Genomic DNA, 16686 nt, shown 5'->3' with positions numbered 1-16686 from the left:
CCAACTTTTATTTCCATTTCCAACACCAACAGAAAGACAACTATAGCATTACATCTAAGATATAATACCAATTTACAAATAAAGGCAAGAAATATAAAACAAGAATAAAATGAATAAGAATTGAGCGGATACAAAATAGAGCACTATCCAAACACTATAGTCACCATCTTAAATGTTTTTGTGAAACTCAAACCGTATTTACAATATTTTCCTTGTGGTATAATATATTCTGCTTTCATTAGAATATACATTTTAGAATACACAGTATCAAAAGCATCAATTGATAGTTTGTCTGTTCAAGAAGCTTAAGCTTGACGTGGTTACCTTTGGGGGCATACTACAAATAAGGTATGAAAGGAAAGAAATACAAACCAAGCCAGTGGTACATCTAGAACAAATTCAGTCAACATTACAAATTTCCGTTTCTCGACTTTCTGGGCTCAAAAGGTGAACCTGGTAAAAGGCAAAGGTCTCGCTTCAGTGCCCGAGTGTTGAAGTTAAGCAAAACAACCGATTGGGAGGTGGACGAGTTTTCATCCACTTGTCAGTGACGGGTGGATTACAAAATTCAGCGACTTTCATTTTAACAGCTGCAGAATAGACACAAAAACACCAACAAAACGTTGGGTCCATGTCCACATGGCTTGTAAGAGGTAGCTCATTTTTAACGTTACGTTTTCACGCCGATAATCTTCAACAATCCTGTGTCATTTAAGTCCGATTGTTGCCCGAACGTAGGCGCTTGGAATTCTGCATTTGACACGAGAGGAGATGAATGCGAGAATTAGGTTCAGAGGGTCAGCATGATAGAACTGTACTCTGAGTGTCCAGTTACTTAGGACCACAACCAGGGGGCGGCATGTTGAGCTTTACTGGAATATAAGTCAATAAATTTGGGGGGATACCAAAAAAACAGCTGTTTCCTCAGCAGTACATCTAACTACAAAACAGAATAGATCGATCAGTCTTCTGATACACCCGCTCAAATAAGCACACGGAAACATATTTACACATACATAGTAAGATTCCTTGTAACATCGCTTGAATAAACAGCTTTCCAATAGAATATTTGTAAATTAGTTGTACCTTTATGGTCTAAAGAACATAAAAAAAGATCAGTAAAAAAAAATAATATATTAAAATAAATTCCAGCAATTTAAAACTCTTTAGTGTTGGTCGCCCATAAATGACATAAAATGTAAATCTTTACTTAAGTGACTCTTGAGGAAGGAGCGGGTGACCCCTGAGTCCTCCTTCTCTATTTGGCAACGTTTCAGTAATGGGCAGAGTTGGCAGAGTAAGAGCTGAGTTGACATTCAATTAGGAAAACAAAATTAAACACTTAAGATTGTGTTTTAACTCAGGATGGCACTTGCGCTACTGTGTAAGCGTAGCATATTGATCAATGTTGGAGTTTGTATGCGGTATGTTTCTTAATCTATGTAGTCTGCATCTTTATGTGCAATAAAAACAGTGAAGGAGTTCACCTGAAGTGAATTCAATGCTGTGACAAGTTAATGAAAAAAAAAAGATATATAAATGGTGAAAACCAATACAATAATTCTCCTAAACTCCACTAATTGCCTCCTAACTAAAGTAGTTACTCCATCGCTCGACCACTTTTAATGCCCAATTTTTCCTAGATCACCAGATCTTATCCTTCATTTTCCTTCCATTGTAGAAATCCTCCATTCCCTTCTTGACGCGCCCAGCCCAGCGGCTGTGCTGCAGCCGAGGGTCTCACAAAGAACTTAACATGGGTGACAAAAGCACCCGAATGGAATCGGAGTCCCCCTCGTTTAGGAAGAAATGTAAATATTGGATTTGTGTCACAAGGACGATATCAGGTGTGTGTGTGTGTGTGTGTGTGTGTGTGTGTGTGTGTGTGTGTGTGTGTGTGTGTGTGTGTGTGTGTGTGCGCGTGTGTGTGTGTGTCTCTCAGAACTCGTCGTCTGAGCTCAGCAGCAGGGTCTTCTCGTTGTCGCAGCGGGTGCTGATGTTGCTGTGGCTGCGGGACAGGGGCGGACCCCTGCACTGCTCGAGGGTGGACTGCTGCGTGTACTGCTGATAGGCCGGGGAGAAGTTGTGGATGGCGTCCTGAACCATGTCTCCGGGGTTCATGGTCTCCTTCAGGCTGCTGGAGATGCTCTTCATGGGGGCGCAGCGACCTGGGGGTGGGGTTGGGAGGGTGTGCGGAGAGTGGAAAGTCAGTGGGGAAACATGGCAGGGAGGTTGCAAGTGATGAATCTCCAAATTATGAGAGACTTAAATGCACATTAATACTCATTTACTGAGAACGATGGGATGGTGTGAAGCGCCGACATTCATAGCAAAGATTTGAGCTATAATGCAGTTACACATCTTCCCCTAAAAATCAAATCTCTGCATAGGTGGAGGAGGCTGGAAATCACCAATCTGGTTAAGTTGTTATATATTAGTTATGAATTCAATCTTGTGCCAACTGAGAAAAACTGAACAAAATCCGACCCATCACTTAGAGGTCCCAAGATTTGGTTAGTTGTAGGGCAAGTTAAGTAGGTTTGTTAATTGGACTTGATATACACCGATCAGCCACAACATTAAAACCACTGACGGGTGAAGTGAATACCATTGACCCTCTCATTCCAATGGCACCTGTCAAGGGGTGGGATGTATTAGGCAGCGAACAGTCAGTTCTTGAAGTTGATGTCTTGGAAGCAGGAAAAATCTCCAAAAGGACAGGTCTTGTGGGGTGTTCCCGGTATCCAGTTGTTGTACAAACCAAAAGTGGTACAAGCAAGGACAACTGGTGAACTGGCTACAGGGTCATGGGCGCCCATTCGCTCATTGATGTGCTTGGGGAGCGAAGTCTAGCCCGTCTGGTCTGATATTACAGAAGAGCTACTGTAGAACAAATTGCTGAAAAAGTTAATGCTGCTATGATAGAAAGGTGTCAGAACACACAGTGCACCACAGCTTGCTGCGTATGGGGCTGTGTAGCCACAGACCGCAGTGTGACGCTCTGTGCAGTGTTCTGCTGGGAAACCTTGGGTCCTGACATTCATGTGGATGTTACTCTGACAAGTAACAACTTCCTAAACATTGTTGTAGACCAAGTACACCCCTTCAGGGCAATGGTATTCCTTGATGGCAGTGCCATCATTCACTGCAAAAACTGTTCAGGAATGGTTTGCGGAACATAGAGTTCAAGGTGTTAACTTGGCCTCCAAATTGCCCAGCTCTCAATTCGATCCAGCGTCTGTGTGACGTGCTTTAACAACACGCCCAATCTATGGGGGCCTCACCTCGCAACTTATGCCATGGGCACACTACACAACTTTCAAAGTCGTCAGATCCCTTTTCTGTTCACACTACACAACTTTCTCTCTTGCAATCAGGAATCTTACAGTCTTGTAGTTCGCACACTACAGGACTGATTGGCGACAGGGGGCCACACATTACAAGATCTTTCATCAGGAGGAACGGTGCTCGATGAGTCTGCTGGGCCTCCAAACTACGTTTTGTCATGAAATCACACGCGAGAATTGACACCGGAAATGATGCGAGACCATGCCGGGGACAGGATTATTTCTTTTTTTATTATATTCTTGATCACTGTAGATTAATTAAAATGAGAATTATATTTTAAACCTAGAGAAGAAAAGTAAAATAGTTATGTTTTGTGTTTCAATCTCTCCTTCTTGACCCCACCCTGTGTCTGCTCTCATTGGCTGGAGCTCGCCGTGTCACATCCGACTCGATCCCGACACAATATATTAAACATGCTTGATATCGGCGTCGGAGAGCGCTAGTTGGATCGGGTCGTGAGCAGTTCACACCACACCCCCATCACTCGCAGAGAGGCGCTATGATTTTCCCCACGATCTGAAGTTTTGCTCGGCAATATCCAGAAACCTCCTTGCGAGCGGAAAATCAGCCCAGAATCACATAGTCTGAACTCGGCATTACAGCATCTGCTGCTAACGTCTTGGTGCCAGACACCACAGGAGAACTTCGGAGGATCTTGTGGAGTCCATGCCTCGACGGAGCCGAACGGTTTTGGCGGCACGAGGGGGACATACACAATATAGGCAGGTGCTTTTAATGTTGTGGCTGATCGGTGTGTACTCTGTTTAAGACCGTAATTCAATTTTGGACACAAAATGGTGTTAACATGACCATTTCAATAATTAATTGGGTTCACATCAGAATGTTAATGTGCGTGTAAACACTCTCAATGATATCAGGAGTGGGGATAACGGGAGAAGCAGAGCGCTTCACCTGGGCGGCGACATAGTGTTTGATGCACAAGGAAACTGAACCATCGTACACGGCCTCCTTCCATCGAAAATAAACACACAATGACAATAATTGTAAATAATAATAGCAAACATAACAGTGGTGGGCTTGTTATGGACATGAAACGTCTTCACAACAGTAAAGTGAAACTGAAAGCTGAACCAAATGAGTTCACGGTCACACAAATGACAAAGCAATCACATGTAAATGTAATTTAGACACATGAGCGCAATCAAAATGTAGTATAGCACAGAAGCAAAGAGCAGGAGCACCGTGGTCGAAACGGAGGAAACACAGCGACCAGCAGACCTACCGTATTGTCCATAGATAGGAAATGAACCTTTTAGCGCAGCACGGGGAGGAGCCGGGAAAAAGGGGGGATAAGACGGGGACAGAGTCAGACAACAGAGAGACAAAGAACAGAGAGGAAATCCAAAATGAGCCAGGAGGTACAGCAGAAAACAGAAGGGAAGAGAGACAGATTGAGCCAAAATATATCGAAGGAATATGATCAATATGAAGATCACAACTGGGGGGGAACAGAGTTAATTCTGGCATTACTAAATGAAATTCAAAGACTTTCAAGGATTTAAAGCACAATTTTTTCATTTTGAAGGACTTCAGGCAAAACAAATAATACATTTTCAATGTGATCTTTACTAATGAAAATATAAGTCTCATTGTGTATTTTATTATATTGGTATATCCATAATCTATTATTAATCTATTATTTAGTGCTATGATTTAAATAACAAAGCCAGGGGGAATATCATGTTTTCAATGACAGTGTTTTTTCAAGGACTTTTCAAGCACTTCAGCACAAAGGGGATTATCTATAAAGTATTCAGAATTTTTGAGGACGAAATTTAAGCACTTCAAGCACCTCCAGCAAATAGTAAGAAGCCTGTAAGAAGGGTCTGTTATTAGAGACTACAGGGAGTTAAGACATCACTCCAGACGTAATCCCTGCATGAGTTGTAGTACTCTCTGACGCACATCTGATTATTTTGTGAAACAACGTGGTAGCTTGTGAGCCGCATTTCAAATTCGTGACACTCAGACCGAACTTGGTTGATAACCAATACCCTCCGACGGCTCCCACTTTACCGTAGAAGTCCAGCCTTTTGTCCATGTAGACCTTGTAGGTAAAGGCGTGGCGCAGGGCCACGGCGGCAAAGAACATCTCTATGCAGATGATGAAGTTTTGGTAACCGGCGGCAACCGTGCCCTCACCCACAGAGACCTCGGCGGAGCTGATCTGAGGGATGGCACCACACTTCTCCAAGATAGCCAGCAGCATTCCTAAAACAGGACGCACGGGAGCAGACAGAATTAGTCTGGGACGCTTCAGAAGCCGCTGTATGACGTGACGGCTCTGCTGTTACTGTGTGTGTGTGTGTGTGTGTGTGTGTGTGTGTGTGTGTCTAGGCGTCTAGAGTGCACCGTATTTGACTCCTCACCCTGCCAGAAGGAGAGGAAGATCACCGACTTCACCATGAAGAACTTGAGCACTGGGCTGTAGGGGACGAGCAGCTCACGCGTGGCGAAGTAGAAGAGGAACAGGGCATAGAGCGACAGGCTGACGGAGAAGTTGTAGACGATGGTGACGTAGAGGTAGCCGCTCGCCACGCTGCGGGAGAGACGAGCGCGAGGCTTCAGTACAGATCCGTGAATACCGAGCATGGTAGCGGATTTGATGTTAGGTAGTTGGGTTCGGTCATGGTCAAAGGATCTTTTCGAAACAAAGAACCTGCTGGTAAACTTGACAGAGCTAGCAGTGAGGACGTTAGCAGATTCAGGTCACTCAAAACATAACCAGACCACATCAATGACCTGTGGACTTAAGGGGGTCGTCTTAACAATAAGACACCAAAGGACAGGAAAGTGGGAAGGGCTGGTTCTCTCTCTCTGACTGGGGATCGGAGGGAAGGAGGGACATGCCGGTGAGCAAACATACTTGAAGTCTCCATCTCGGTACTTCCCGAAGGCCTGCAGGATGACGGTGATCATGGCCATGAGCGGCTTCACCACACAGAACTGGAGTGTTGCCTGTGGGAAGTGGGAGGGATGTGATACAGAGTGAAGGTAGGAAAGGAAGAAAGAAAAGTCAAATCAAACCTTCACCGCTAGCCCACAAAAACAAAATTACGGTAAAATCATCTGTTATTTTAAATTATTTCAATACTTTAGTTAAATTTGATTATAACCGCGGGGAAGGGGCCAATCTTTATTTTTTTACCAGCGCAATTTCCAATCCTCCGGAGGAATTTCATTAAGGTGATAGGATGGATATGGTCTTAAAGAAGCACAATGTCTTAAACGGGAGCACTACTGGCCCGTCTTGCCCACGGCATCGGGGAGGTGGAGCACGGCTACATTTTGTATGAGCATTATCATAGGACATTTTGACCGACAACTTTATAATTTAGCAGATTTGTGGGTGCCAGTCTCCATATTACAAGTCAAAGTAAGTAAAAGTAAGAGTACTCTGAAGCTGTTATTTTAAGGTAAAAACAAAAAGTTACATAGTGTTGCTTTAACATTTCTTGCCACATACTTCTTGCAGACTTTCAGATTAAAAATCAAATTAGCATTAGTAATATCATGAAATCCTGCAGATGTATTTAACATTTAACAGACAACGCAAGTTACTGGCCAATGGGTACCTGTTTACAGAACCTGAGGAAACCAATAGAGTAGGTCCTGCCCCAGAGGCAGCACGTCCCATACATACAGCTGGACCTGTGGAGCGATATGGGGTTATATATATTAATAAAAATATAATGATATATAATATCTAATAATTATCAGGAATTGGTCAAAACAAAAAAAATAGGACATTAAATCGGGTTTCTGCATGCTGACTTACTCAATGGGTTTCCCTCTGATCTCGGCCATAATGGCACTCTCTCCTCCCAGGTACTCATAGCAAAGACTGAGGAAGTTGTAGATGACAAACGCTGTAGACACATGCAGACACAAAGTTAATATTGGACAAAAGCGGCATTAGAAAGCCAGACTGCCCCGTTGATAGGCTGCTGTCGGTGTATAATAGAACCGGGCTTTAAATAACCTCAACTGGAACGGACCCTGATCCTGCTTATTTGTCTCCCGGGCTACGGCCCTAGGTGTTCTCCTGCAGCTTGATTTAAGGCTTGGTGCAGTGATGTTTAAGTATGCCTCCACCTTAAGGTAGCAGCTACTCTCAGTTTAGATCTGCAGAGGGACAAACATCCACTCGTCAAACCATAGCCGCATCGACTGTTTGAGAGAGAGGACCAACATTATGCGAACGCTGAAACAGATTTGTTTGTGAATTTTGAGAATTTAAGAAGTGGAAGTGTATATATATATATATATATATATATATTTATGTATATAGAAATCAGACAGATTGAATTATGAAAAGCCCAGTAATTCTGTATTGGACTACTACATTTCAAACATAAACATAAAATTATTAGTAACATTTCACTTTGAATCTGATGATTCATTGATTGATCCTAGTTTATACAAATAGCACTTCATCACAAATCATGACATCAAGTCATTACCTAATACAATATAGAATAAGTCGCCATATGCGCCGGGCTTTTGGGAGAGGGAAGTCCACACTACCTTGCGGGAACTGCAGTTTACTACGCTGCCAGTAGTAGCGCGGAGGAGGGGGCAGTGTGCGTGTGTTTGTGCAAACTTTATCTGGAGCACAAATGAACGGCCATTATGTCCATGTGCTCTGAAACAGGGGAAGCCCTCCGTCTTTAGATTTAGAAAAAGAGAGTAGTGGGTCCACAGCTGCTACGTGGTCTAAAATCCACAGATCAAGGAACGGGGGCACTGAGCGCAGCTGATCAGCTGCGCTGTCAGATCCCCCTGACATCACTAGCACACCCCCACGGCAGGACATACAATAACTTAGGCACATAAAATAGCAATAATGGCAAAAGGTCGTTGCTACCATTGACTTTAAATTTAGTGTTATTTGACTGAAAACAATGGATGATTTTTTTCTCAACTAAATGCCAGCAGAAATTCCTGTGTCGGTGGATGCACAGCAGGCTGGTAGGATGCAGAAGAAGCACATCATTTCTCTTTTACAAGTGAGTGCCCTCTGAAACTCTTCTTAGGGCTTCAGCCGTTTGAACACCGTTGCTAGGAAACAGGCTTCCCCTACCGAGCAATCCCAACAGGCCTTGGATGCAAAGCAAAGATGGCCGCCTTCGGGGGAAAAAAACAAAAAAAAAAAAAAAAAACCCGCACAAGACATTGAAAATGGCGTTAACGGTTACATTTCCAAATACTGGAACATTTTGCTGTCTCCAGCTCCCTCCTCTCACCTTCGTAGCAGTCTCGGACCGTGTCGAAGTAGACGTAGTACTCCTCGTTGGTGAAGAAGAGGAGACTGAGCCAGGAGTCAAAGGAGTAGATGGGGACAATGAAGAGGATTCTCACTATGTGCCGCTGTTCATTTGGAGAGCTGTAGTAGCGCAGGTGCATGTAGATCTGAGAGGGAGATCAGGGGGGGGCATTATACATTATAAAGAAACCTAATAAAAGTTTCATCATAAAGTTTCTCCTCAAAGAAACTTTATAATGGCAATGGGCAAAGCATTTACAATGGGCTGAACATAGTAATGATATTTTGGAAGTCTTGGATTTTGTAAAGAAAGATTTTGTACACATACACACAGAAACTCAGCCTCAACCCTTGGAAATTAACAAGCCTTGAGCTTGTCCCGATTTCAGCATCATCCTCATGAAATATTGACGTAAGGACCGGCCAGACAAGAACAACAATGTGTGAATATAATTTTGCATTTGGCTGCTATATTTTAAAATAACCAATATGGCATCATGACACAAAAGGAGGGAGACGGGGAGAAAAGGGAGACGATGGCTTTTAATATGCAACCCTTCCTCCCAGTTTGCCAGTGTGGTGGTAAATGGGTGAGCAGAGACATGCTACGCCAAGGCCTCATGCCGGGCAGCCGATGAGACTCTTCCCGTCTTCATCTGCAAATCTGTATCCAGCGCCGTCATATGTGTGTGTGTGTGTGTGTGTGTGTGTGTGTGTGTGTGTGTGTGTGTGTGTGTGTGTGCAAGCTGGAAGAATCCGATTTTTTGCATTTTACAAAAAATTTGAACTGATCTCTTTGTGGATTGAAAAGGTATTAGGAGGAAGTCAGAGAAAACTTGTGTGGAAAACTTCTTAAAAACTATATTTGGCCCTTACAAGGAGAGTGAAAGTCACCACAAGGATCAGTGGCAAATAATACCACAATCAAGATCAATTCTTAAAGACTATATTTTACGTGTTAGTAACTAGTAGGTATATAGTTGCCCAGACACGGTGTTGTGTGTGTTTTTTTTTGCATTTGGTGTGGATCCATATGAGGACCTTTGTTTGAGCTCCATATGGTTCTTTCCCTTACCACACACACACACACCCCCCCCTTCAGTAAGATAAACACTGGGTCACCACACGCCAAGCGAGGGAGTGCACTCCGCTCCCGAGGCTTGTCGCTAGGCAACCCCAACCCCACCTCCTCTTACCCATTCATCTGTACTGATGTCAGAGCAGTGCTAGCAGCACCTGTTGCCAAAGTGACAACGGGCTCGTCTTTAACCCTTTCTGTAGCAGCATTAAATGACACAGCGGTGGAGACACAGATAGGTCGCACACTTCCATAACAAACAAAGTCAGGCGACAACGTTTTTGCCAAACACCTCCAATTTTGCAAGTGATTATACAAACCCCAAGAATAACTAAACCACACAACTGGAAAACACACCTCTGTGCATTGCAGCGGCTGTCAGCCTTACAGGATATTGCATTACAAGTAAATATTTTCAAAAGCATGAATGTTTCTTTCCAGAGCGAGAAAGGCAGAACAGGACCTCTTGAAGCCTGGATATACTAGTTTCTCTATGACTTAGCAGCCAGAGGTGTACACCAGTGTGTGTGTTCCAGAGGACATAATCAACTTATGCTCGGCAGCCGTCAGGGCAGAATCTGAGATGTTTTAACAATGACGGATTGTTTTTTTAAAGGCAGTGAATTTCACTGTGTGCAACCGCAGTGTGATCTGAGGATGCCAGGGTGAACTATGTGTATTCAGGCAGCCATCTTGGAAGGTTGCGGAGGTACAAAGAAATCCATTGTTCCCGCGACTGGGAAAGTTGTTCTTCATTGTTTTAAAATAAAGCATATCATGCTAAATGTAAAAAGCCTTAAGACACATGGTTATGTATAATAGAAGGGGGATGAGAGAGGGGACGGGGACTTTACCTGGTGGCAGGTGATTAGAAGGGCGGTCCAAACAAAGAAGCCTGATATGGTCTGAGCCATGGAGGTCATAAGGAAAATGGGATCCACTGGTGAGACCAACGGGGCTTCTGGAACCCAAGTGGCGTTGGGCCCTGGCGGAGCCACTGTGACTGGGGTCCCCGGGGCCAGACCCACGGGAGAGTCATTGCTCGACCTCTCCAACAGGGGTATGTCCCAGCGCCAAAGTTGACTCATCTGAACGAAGAAAACACATTTTTACCTCAACACCGTAAGACATATCCACAATGGTAATCAGCAGTAAGAGATTTTTTTACACTGTTCGAGCAGTAAATCACATTACATTGAGAAGCATATAAATCGCAAATATTTAAGGTTCTTCAGAAAAGAATATCGAGTGGCATGAAGAAAATAGAACAGCAAAACAAGATATGCAGGAGACCAAACTAGGACAGTGTAGAGATACACAGAGCTAAGAAGAGAATCTGGATAACCATGTAAAGACAGAGAGATTGAGCGAAGCGAGGAGACACAAGGCAGGTAGGTGTGTGGTGTCAAAATGGAGGAAAAAAAAAAAAAAAAAAAACATGGGAGAGAGGGGAACAGAGCACAAATCTGTCAAACAGAACGAAATGGTGTGACAGCCAACGAGACAAGAGCTGCTGACCCAAATTCTACTCGCCTATTTCTCTGCATTTTTTCTGAGGGCAGGGAGCAGCACAGGGAGCTGTAAATAGGCCTAGGCACAAACAAATCCCTACAGAGGACAGGAACACCTTGCCACACACCACCAAAACAGAGCACACAGAGGCATGTTTGACCTAAGGGCTCCTGGAAGATGCGTTGCAAACACGGCTACTTTTGGATTTTCTTTTGAAACGCCAACCGGAACCGCAGCGAGAGAAAAAAACCTGTAAAACTGAGTTTCAACACATATCTGCTGCTCTAGAGACCTAGAAAATGAAGTCAACTGGAAGATGTAGACTACAATAAGGCCAATTTGGTTATTGTATGTGGAAACTGTTTATTTACTGTTGTGATATCAGCTGAGGACTTTAAAATCAATCCTAACAGAGACAGGAAGCCAGTGCAGTCTGGCTAAAATAGGGTTGAACTCGATGGATGACACACCAATATCAGTATTACAACATCCCGATACAAAACCGTGGTGTGGGGATGGTGTGGTTTGAGCAGCCACACCTGTCTCAGGTCTAGGTAATTGAAGCCCTTGTAATGACATGTTGTCCATCTGCACTGGGCTTGTTCCACCTAGCCCACTCGCTACACGAAACTGGTGTGTTTCAAACCTCAGTGTCCGTGTCTTTGTGCCATAGGTTCCAAAAACACACCAGTTTTATTGTAGCGAGTGAGCTAGGTGGAACAAGTATGGAGCAGATGGACAACATGTCATGACAAGGGCTCCTCTCCTGTGTGTGTGGGGATGGGGGTTTTACCTGTTGCTTGTTGATTAGTCTAATGAGCAACAGGCATACAGCCACCCTTATCCTAGGCCGAATTACCTAGCCCTAAGACAGGTGTGGCTGCTCAAACCACACCATCCCCACCCCACAAAAACAATCCAACAGAGAGCGAGGCTACACCAAAGATGTCAGATATTACAGTAAAATGGACATCATACGTCCAGTTCACTATGATGTAGCCATTTCATCGTCGCCAGGTCCAGTTCGAAGTGGCCAGCTTCAGACGGTGCACTGTGGTAGTCGCACCCATTGATGATGTGGTCCGCTGTTTGCTCAGGTTCCCCACATATGCAGGCAGAGACCCCATTTTTTCATGAAGGACTTGAAGCGACACACACCTGTTCGCAGCCGGTGTAGTGTTGTCCATTGTTAGCGTGGCAGTTCTTCACCCTTGACTCCTCCACCCGGGTCCCAGATGTGGCGGTGGAGTCGCGTGGGCTCAGCAGTCTCCCACTCTACCGTCCAGGACGAGGCGAGTCATTCTTGACTGTCCCTTTGGAGCCGCTTGCAGTAACTTCTGTGCCGCCAGGTTGTAGGGCTGACATGAGACCAGTCTGTTTGGGGGTGCTACCGTGGTTGTTGTCTGGTGCAGCAGGTGCTCTTTATGCATCTTGGCCTTTCTTGCCAAAGCGCAGGTGGCGGCTTCCCTTCTGATGGCGGCAGGGGCAATCCCTGCTAGGACAGGGAGCTGGCTGACTGGCATGGACTGTAGGGAGCCTGTCACAGTTCGGAGCGCGTTGTTTATCGCCACAGCCACCTTCTTTGCGTGTGGACTCCGTCCCCAAACAGGTGCGAAGTACTCAGCTGCAGAGAAGACCAGGGCCTGAGTTGCTATCTGTAGCGTCTTGGCGTCAGCTCCCCATGTTGTACCAGCAAGTCGACGGATGAGCATTGCCCGTGATGTTACCTTGGCCTTGACTTCTTCTAGGTGTTGTTTGAAGCCCAGTGTACGGTCCATCTTCACACCTAGGTACTTGGGAGCTTGCTGGAATGTTAGTCGCTTGTTGTCGACAAACACCTCCAGTTCTCTTTTTGACTCCTTGTTGTTGAGGTGGAAGGCTGCCGATACCATCTTGCCTATACTGAGTTTCAGTCCCCACTTCCTCGGGTATGTGGCCAGGATGCCCATGTCTTGGTTGAGCCTGTCCTCAGTCGTAGTCCATGACGGTGTTCGGAGCAAGATAGCCAGGTCGTCCACGTAGCCATACTTCCTTGACTCAGTCACTGGAAGGTCGTGGATGTAGATGTTGAATAGCATCGGTGCAAGGACTGACCCCTGCGGCACACCGTTCTTTGGTCTTCACAACCTGTTACGCTGGTCTTGGGGATGAAGCTGCGGTTCCTTTCGCAAGCGTCTAATCGAATGTGTTTAGATATTGCAGGGATTTGAGCCCAGGGTCCCTTAGAAGGGGTTAAGCAAATCAGACTGGCTATTAAAAGCAGATAAGGTGACGTCAAAAGAAAGCCAGTAAGATGCCTAACAGACGCCCAACCCTGATGATCAAAGCATCAACATGTTCTGCCATCTGTGACAGTATCAGTCACTCGGGCTGCATGACAGGAAGCTAATAACCTAATCACTAATCAAACTGATTTTGATGGTACCATCCTGTCTCCCATCACCTAAATATGGGATGAAGCGATGACTCGCATAAAGTAGCTCCGAGAGGCCTTAATTGGCCGGTCACAATGAAACACATCACAATGACATACAAAATCAGACCGGCCTTGCCTGCGGATATTTCTAACAAAGACTGTGTGAAAACGGTTGGGAAATTAAATGGAGATTGTGTGGGGTAAAATTCCTCAAATCCCATGTTTATGTTTGCGCAGAAGCTAAGAATGTCAGCCTGAGAGTCAAATCAGAGTCCAATGGTTTACAATTTGATGTTAAAAATTATGGAAAAGGAACCAATATAGTCGGCAAAATTCCGCTGCCTGGTCGATAAGAATAACCCTTGCTATCTGGAACGAACTGAGACGCTCAGTCTATTCACCAGAACTAAATTTATTTTGCACAATAAGGAGAGATATAAAGACACACTTCCAAAGCAGTGATAGCAGCGCTCTGTAGTATATCTCCCAAAGTGGGGAGTCTTATCGGAAAAGGAGTCGTTTTGTGACGCCACTCTGACCTCACACAAGCTACAATTTTTTTGAGAAATTTCTGGAAGCTAGAAGATTGCTGAATCATCTTGTGACTACTGAATGCTGTGGGCTGCATGTCCGCCCACAGGCAAATTGTGACGTCAGACAAGCTGGCGAACAGTGTGGAGCGTATGAGCCAATCATGTGAGCAAAAGGCAAGAGCTTGTTTATGAAAATAGAAAAATTATGATCCATTGGTTATATATAACATATCAAGTATTGCACTTTTCTATCACAATAGTCTAGAGATGCTTTAAAAATATGAAAGGGCACATTTCAATGAGCTTTGGAACAAAAACAAAGCTAACCATATGATCATTGGTTAAAACACCAAATACTCTTGTTAGTTATTTTTCCCACAACACATTCATACAAAGGCAGGTCATCAATCCCGCTGACAGCACCCCAAGGACTGTTCCAAAGCAGCCATTGTACTTTGACCTAAATGAGAACAGCAGGCTCTCTGGCATGACCTCAGCAGCTTTTTGCTGGGGCTAATGCGACACAAAGCATCACAATAACAACAACACTGGATTTTATTGTTGTCATTTTGCAATTGTTCTTCTGTTCGGATGTCAATGGAATGGACTACTTTCTAGTGGAAACTCGCCCGCAGCCACCGTGCTGCATTGCATTTTCTGACATTTCTGACACATTGATCATGTTTTCGATGTTTACAATTTAGGCTGTCACGATCATGAAATTTGAGTAAACTGTAAAAGGAACACAAATTGCTTTTAAGAATGTAAATTGTCTTACTCGTTACTTTTATACCGCTATACTAGTGGCATAAAATAAAAAATGCAATCTTCATGTCTATTAATTGCAGAACAGACACTTATTGGCATCGGAGATCGGAATATAGCATTTGGGGTAAACGAGTCAATTTTCCTCAACCCTAACCGAAGGCAACAACCAATCCTCGTTCTATTATTATTGCGACATTTCCTCAACACTACACTTAAATTTTGGTGAAAACACATGCTTGAGGAATCGAACGACTTCACACACAAAAAAAAAAGATCGCGATCGGGCGATGATGTAATAACCGTGACGACATTAAAATACCAATCCATACGCGTACAGTTAGCGAGCATAGGCGAGGTGGGAGAGGTGGAACCTGCGGTACACATAGACATCACCATCTCCAGTGTGCGGCTTACCTCCTCTGCAGTGCTTTGACTCTGAGCATCAGTTTAGCGCATAAGCTGTGTCGATGTCAAACCCAATCCTAAATGTCACACGCAAAAAAAAAAAAAATCGCTAGGCGAGTGAAGCCATACACCGCATGTTTGTTTGCACCTTGCCCGGTTCTTTTTTTGTTTGTTTTTTGTTGGGTTTTTTTTTCAAGCGGCTAAACACTCGCGGTGCGTTCTAACTTGGATGCCAAGTTAGCCTAGCCTGGCGTTAGCTTGCCCGTTTCTCCGTTAACTCTGGACAAGCGCTAGTTGCGAAAATACATTAAAAAAAAAAAATCACAATGCCACTCCCTTTACATTAATTAAAACGAGTCATCTCGGAAAGTGTTGATATAATCACTACTTCCACTCCATTTCCAAGTGTTCGGCTTCTTCTTGTTGCAGTGCCCGACAAAACTCCCGTTGTTTCTGCGCACGCGCAGATAGTTGGATCGCCTGGAACTGGCCTTTTCCACAGCAAGGTGACGTCATACAGCTGCCAGCTGGACCTGCTGTGCATGTGCTATTGTCTTGTACCCCCAGCCACACCTGCCCTCAAGGCTTTATTCTCAAAACTATCCACAATTTAAGAATAAAATACATCCACAATCGTTTGCATTGCAGTTTAAAGTTCAATGTCTCAATTGCTTCCATTTAAATACAAAGTGTAAAGCATTGTCTTGTCCCCCAGCCCTACCTGCCCTCAAGGCTTTATTCTCAAAACTATCCACATTTTAAGAAGACAATACATCCACAATCGTTTGCATTGCAGTTTCAAGTTCAATGTCTCAATTGCTTCCATTTAAATACAAAGTGTAAAGAAAGCATATAGACCAGAGAAAATGTTGTGAACGTTTTTATTAATTTTTATTACTTCATAAAATATACACAAATACTGTTGTAAATAAAGTTAAAAGTGTGTTAAAGAACTGTACAAGATATCAGTACACAATACATAAAGTGACTTCCCATTGTCCCAAGCATTTCTAGTTGCCCTGCCCCAAGCACTTACACTGCCACTGGGCCACGTCGGCCCACCCAGGACACAAAACAAAGGTCACCGACTGTTTTACATAACCACCCAAAATGCTTCAGATTGTTGTTTTTTATCTCAATGACATCATTAAGGTTGCTGGAAGTTTGAATCCAAATCACTATTTAAAAAAACAAAACAAAACAAAAAAACCTTGTGAAGACAAATGATGAACTAATCATTTTCAGAGGTGGACAGAAAGGCTTAACTCTTGGGAGGACAAACCATCAATTTAAATGAAGTGCCGAGACTTAATAGGTGAACAAGATGCCATTTACAGAT

General features: G+C 44.0%; 1 protein-coding gene across 1 annotated transcript; it reads right to left on the bottom strand.

The window, feature by feature from the left end:
- LOC307236466 (transmembrane protein 184B-like) lies at positions 1 to 15787 on the bottom strand. Its single transcript, XM_080008896.1, has 9 exons — positions 15357 to 15787; positions 10568 to 10801; positions 8616 to 8781; positions 7148 to 7238; positions 6945 to 7020; positions 6236 to 6327; positions 5739 to 5908; positions 5386 to 5580; positions 1 to 2168 (listed from the first exon to the last, which is right to left on the bottom strand). The coding sequence occupies exons 2-9, from the start codon at positions 10799 to 10801 to the stop codon at positions 1939 to 1941; spliced, it is 1254 nt and encodes a 417-aa protein (XP_079865022.1). The 5' UTR covers positions 15357 to 15787; the 3' UTR covers positions 1 to 1938.
- Between the last annotated feature and the right edge of the window lie 899 nt (positions 15788 to 16686).

The sequence above is a fragment of the Zeus faber genome, assembly GCF_960531495.2.
Source record: "Zeus faber genome assembly, chromosome: 11".
Classification (NCBI taxonomy): domain Eukaryota; kingdom Metazoa; phylum Chordata; class Actinopteri; order Zeiformes; family Zeidae; genus Zeus; species Zeus faber.
Note: the sequence above shows the minus strand (reverse complement) of the source record. Positions and strands in the feature narration are given on the sequence as shown.

Excerpts from the sequence above, each read along its gene's own strand:
- LOC307236466 (XM_080008896.1), bottom strand. The coding sequence starts at position 10,801 with ATGAGTCAACTTTGGCGCTGGGACATACCCCTGTTGGAGAGGTCGAGC. Across the intron at positions 8,782-10,567 it reads TTCTAATCACCTGCCACCAG|ATCTACATGCACCTGCGCTA; the intron begins GTAAAGTCCCCG and ends TCTCCCTCTCAG. Across the intron at positions 2,169-5,385 it reads CAAAAGGCTGGACTTCTACG|GTCGCTGCGCCCCCATGAAG; the intron begins GTAAAGTGGGAG and ends CCCCACCCCCAG.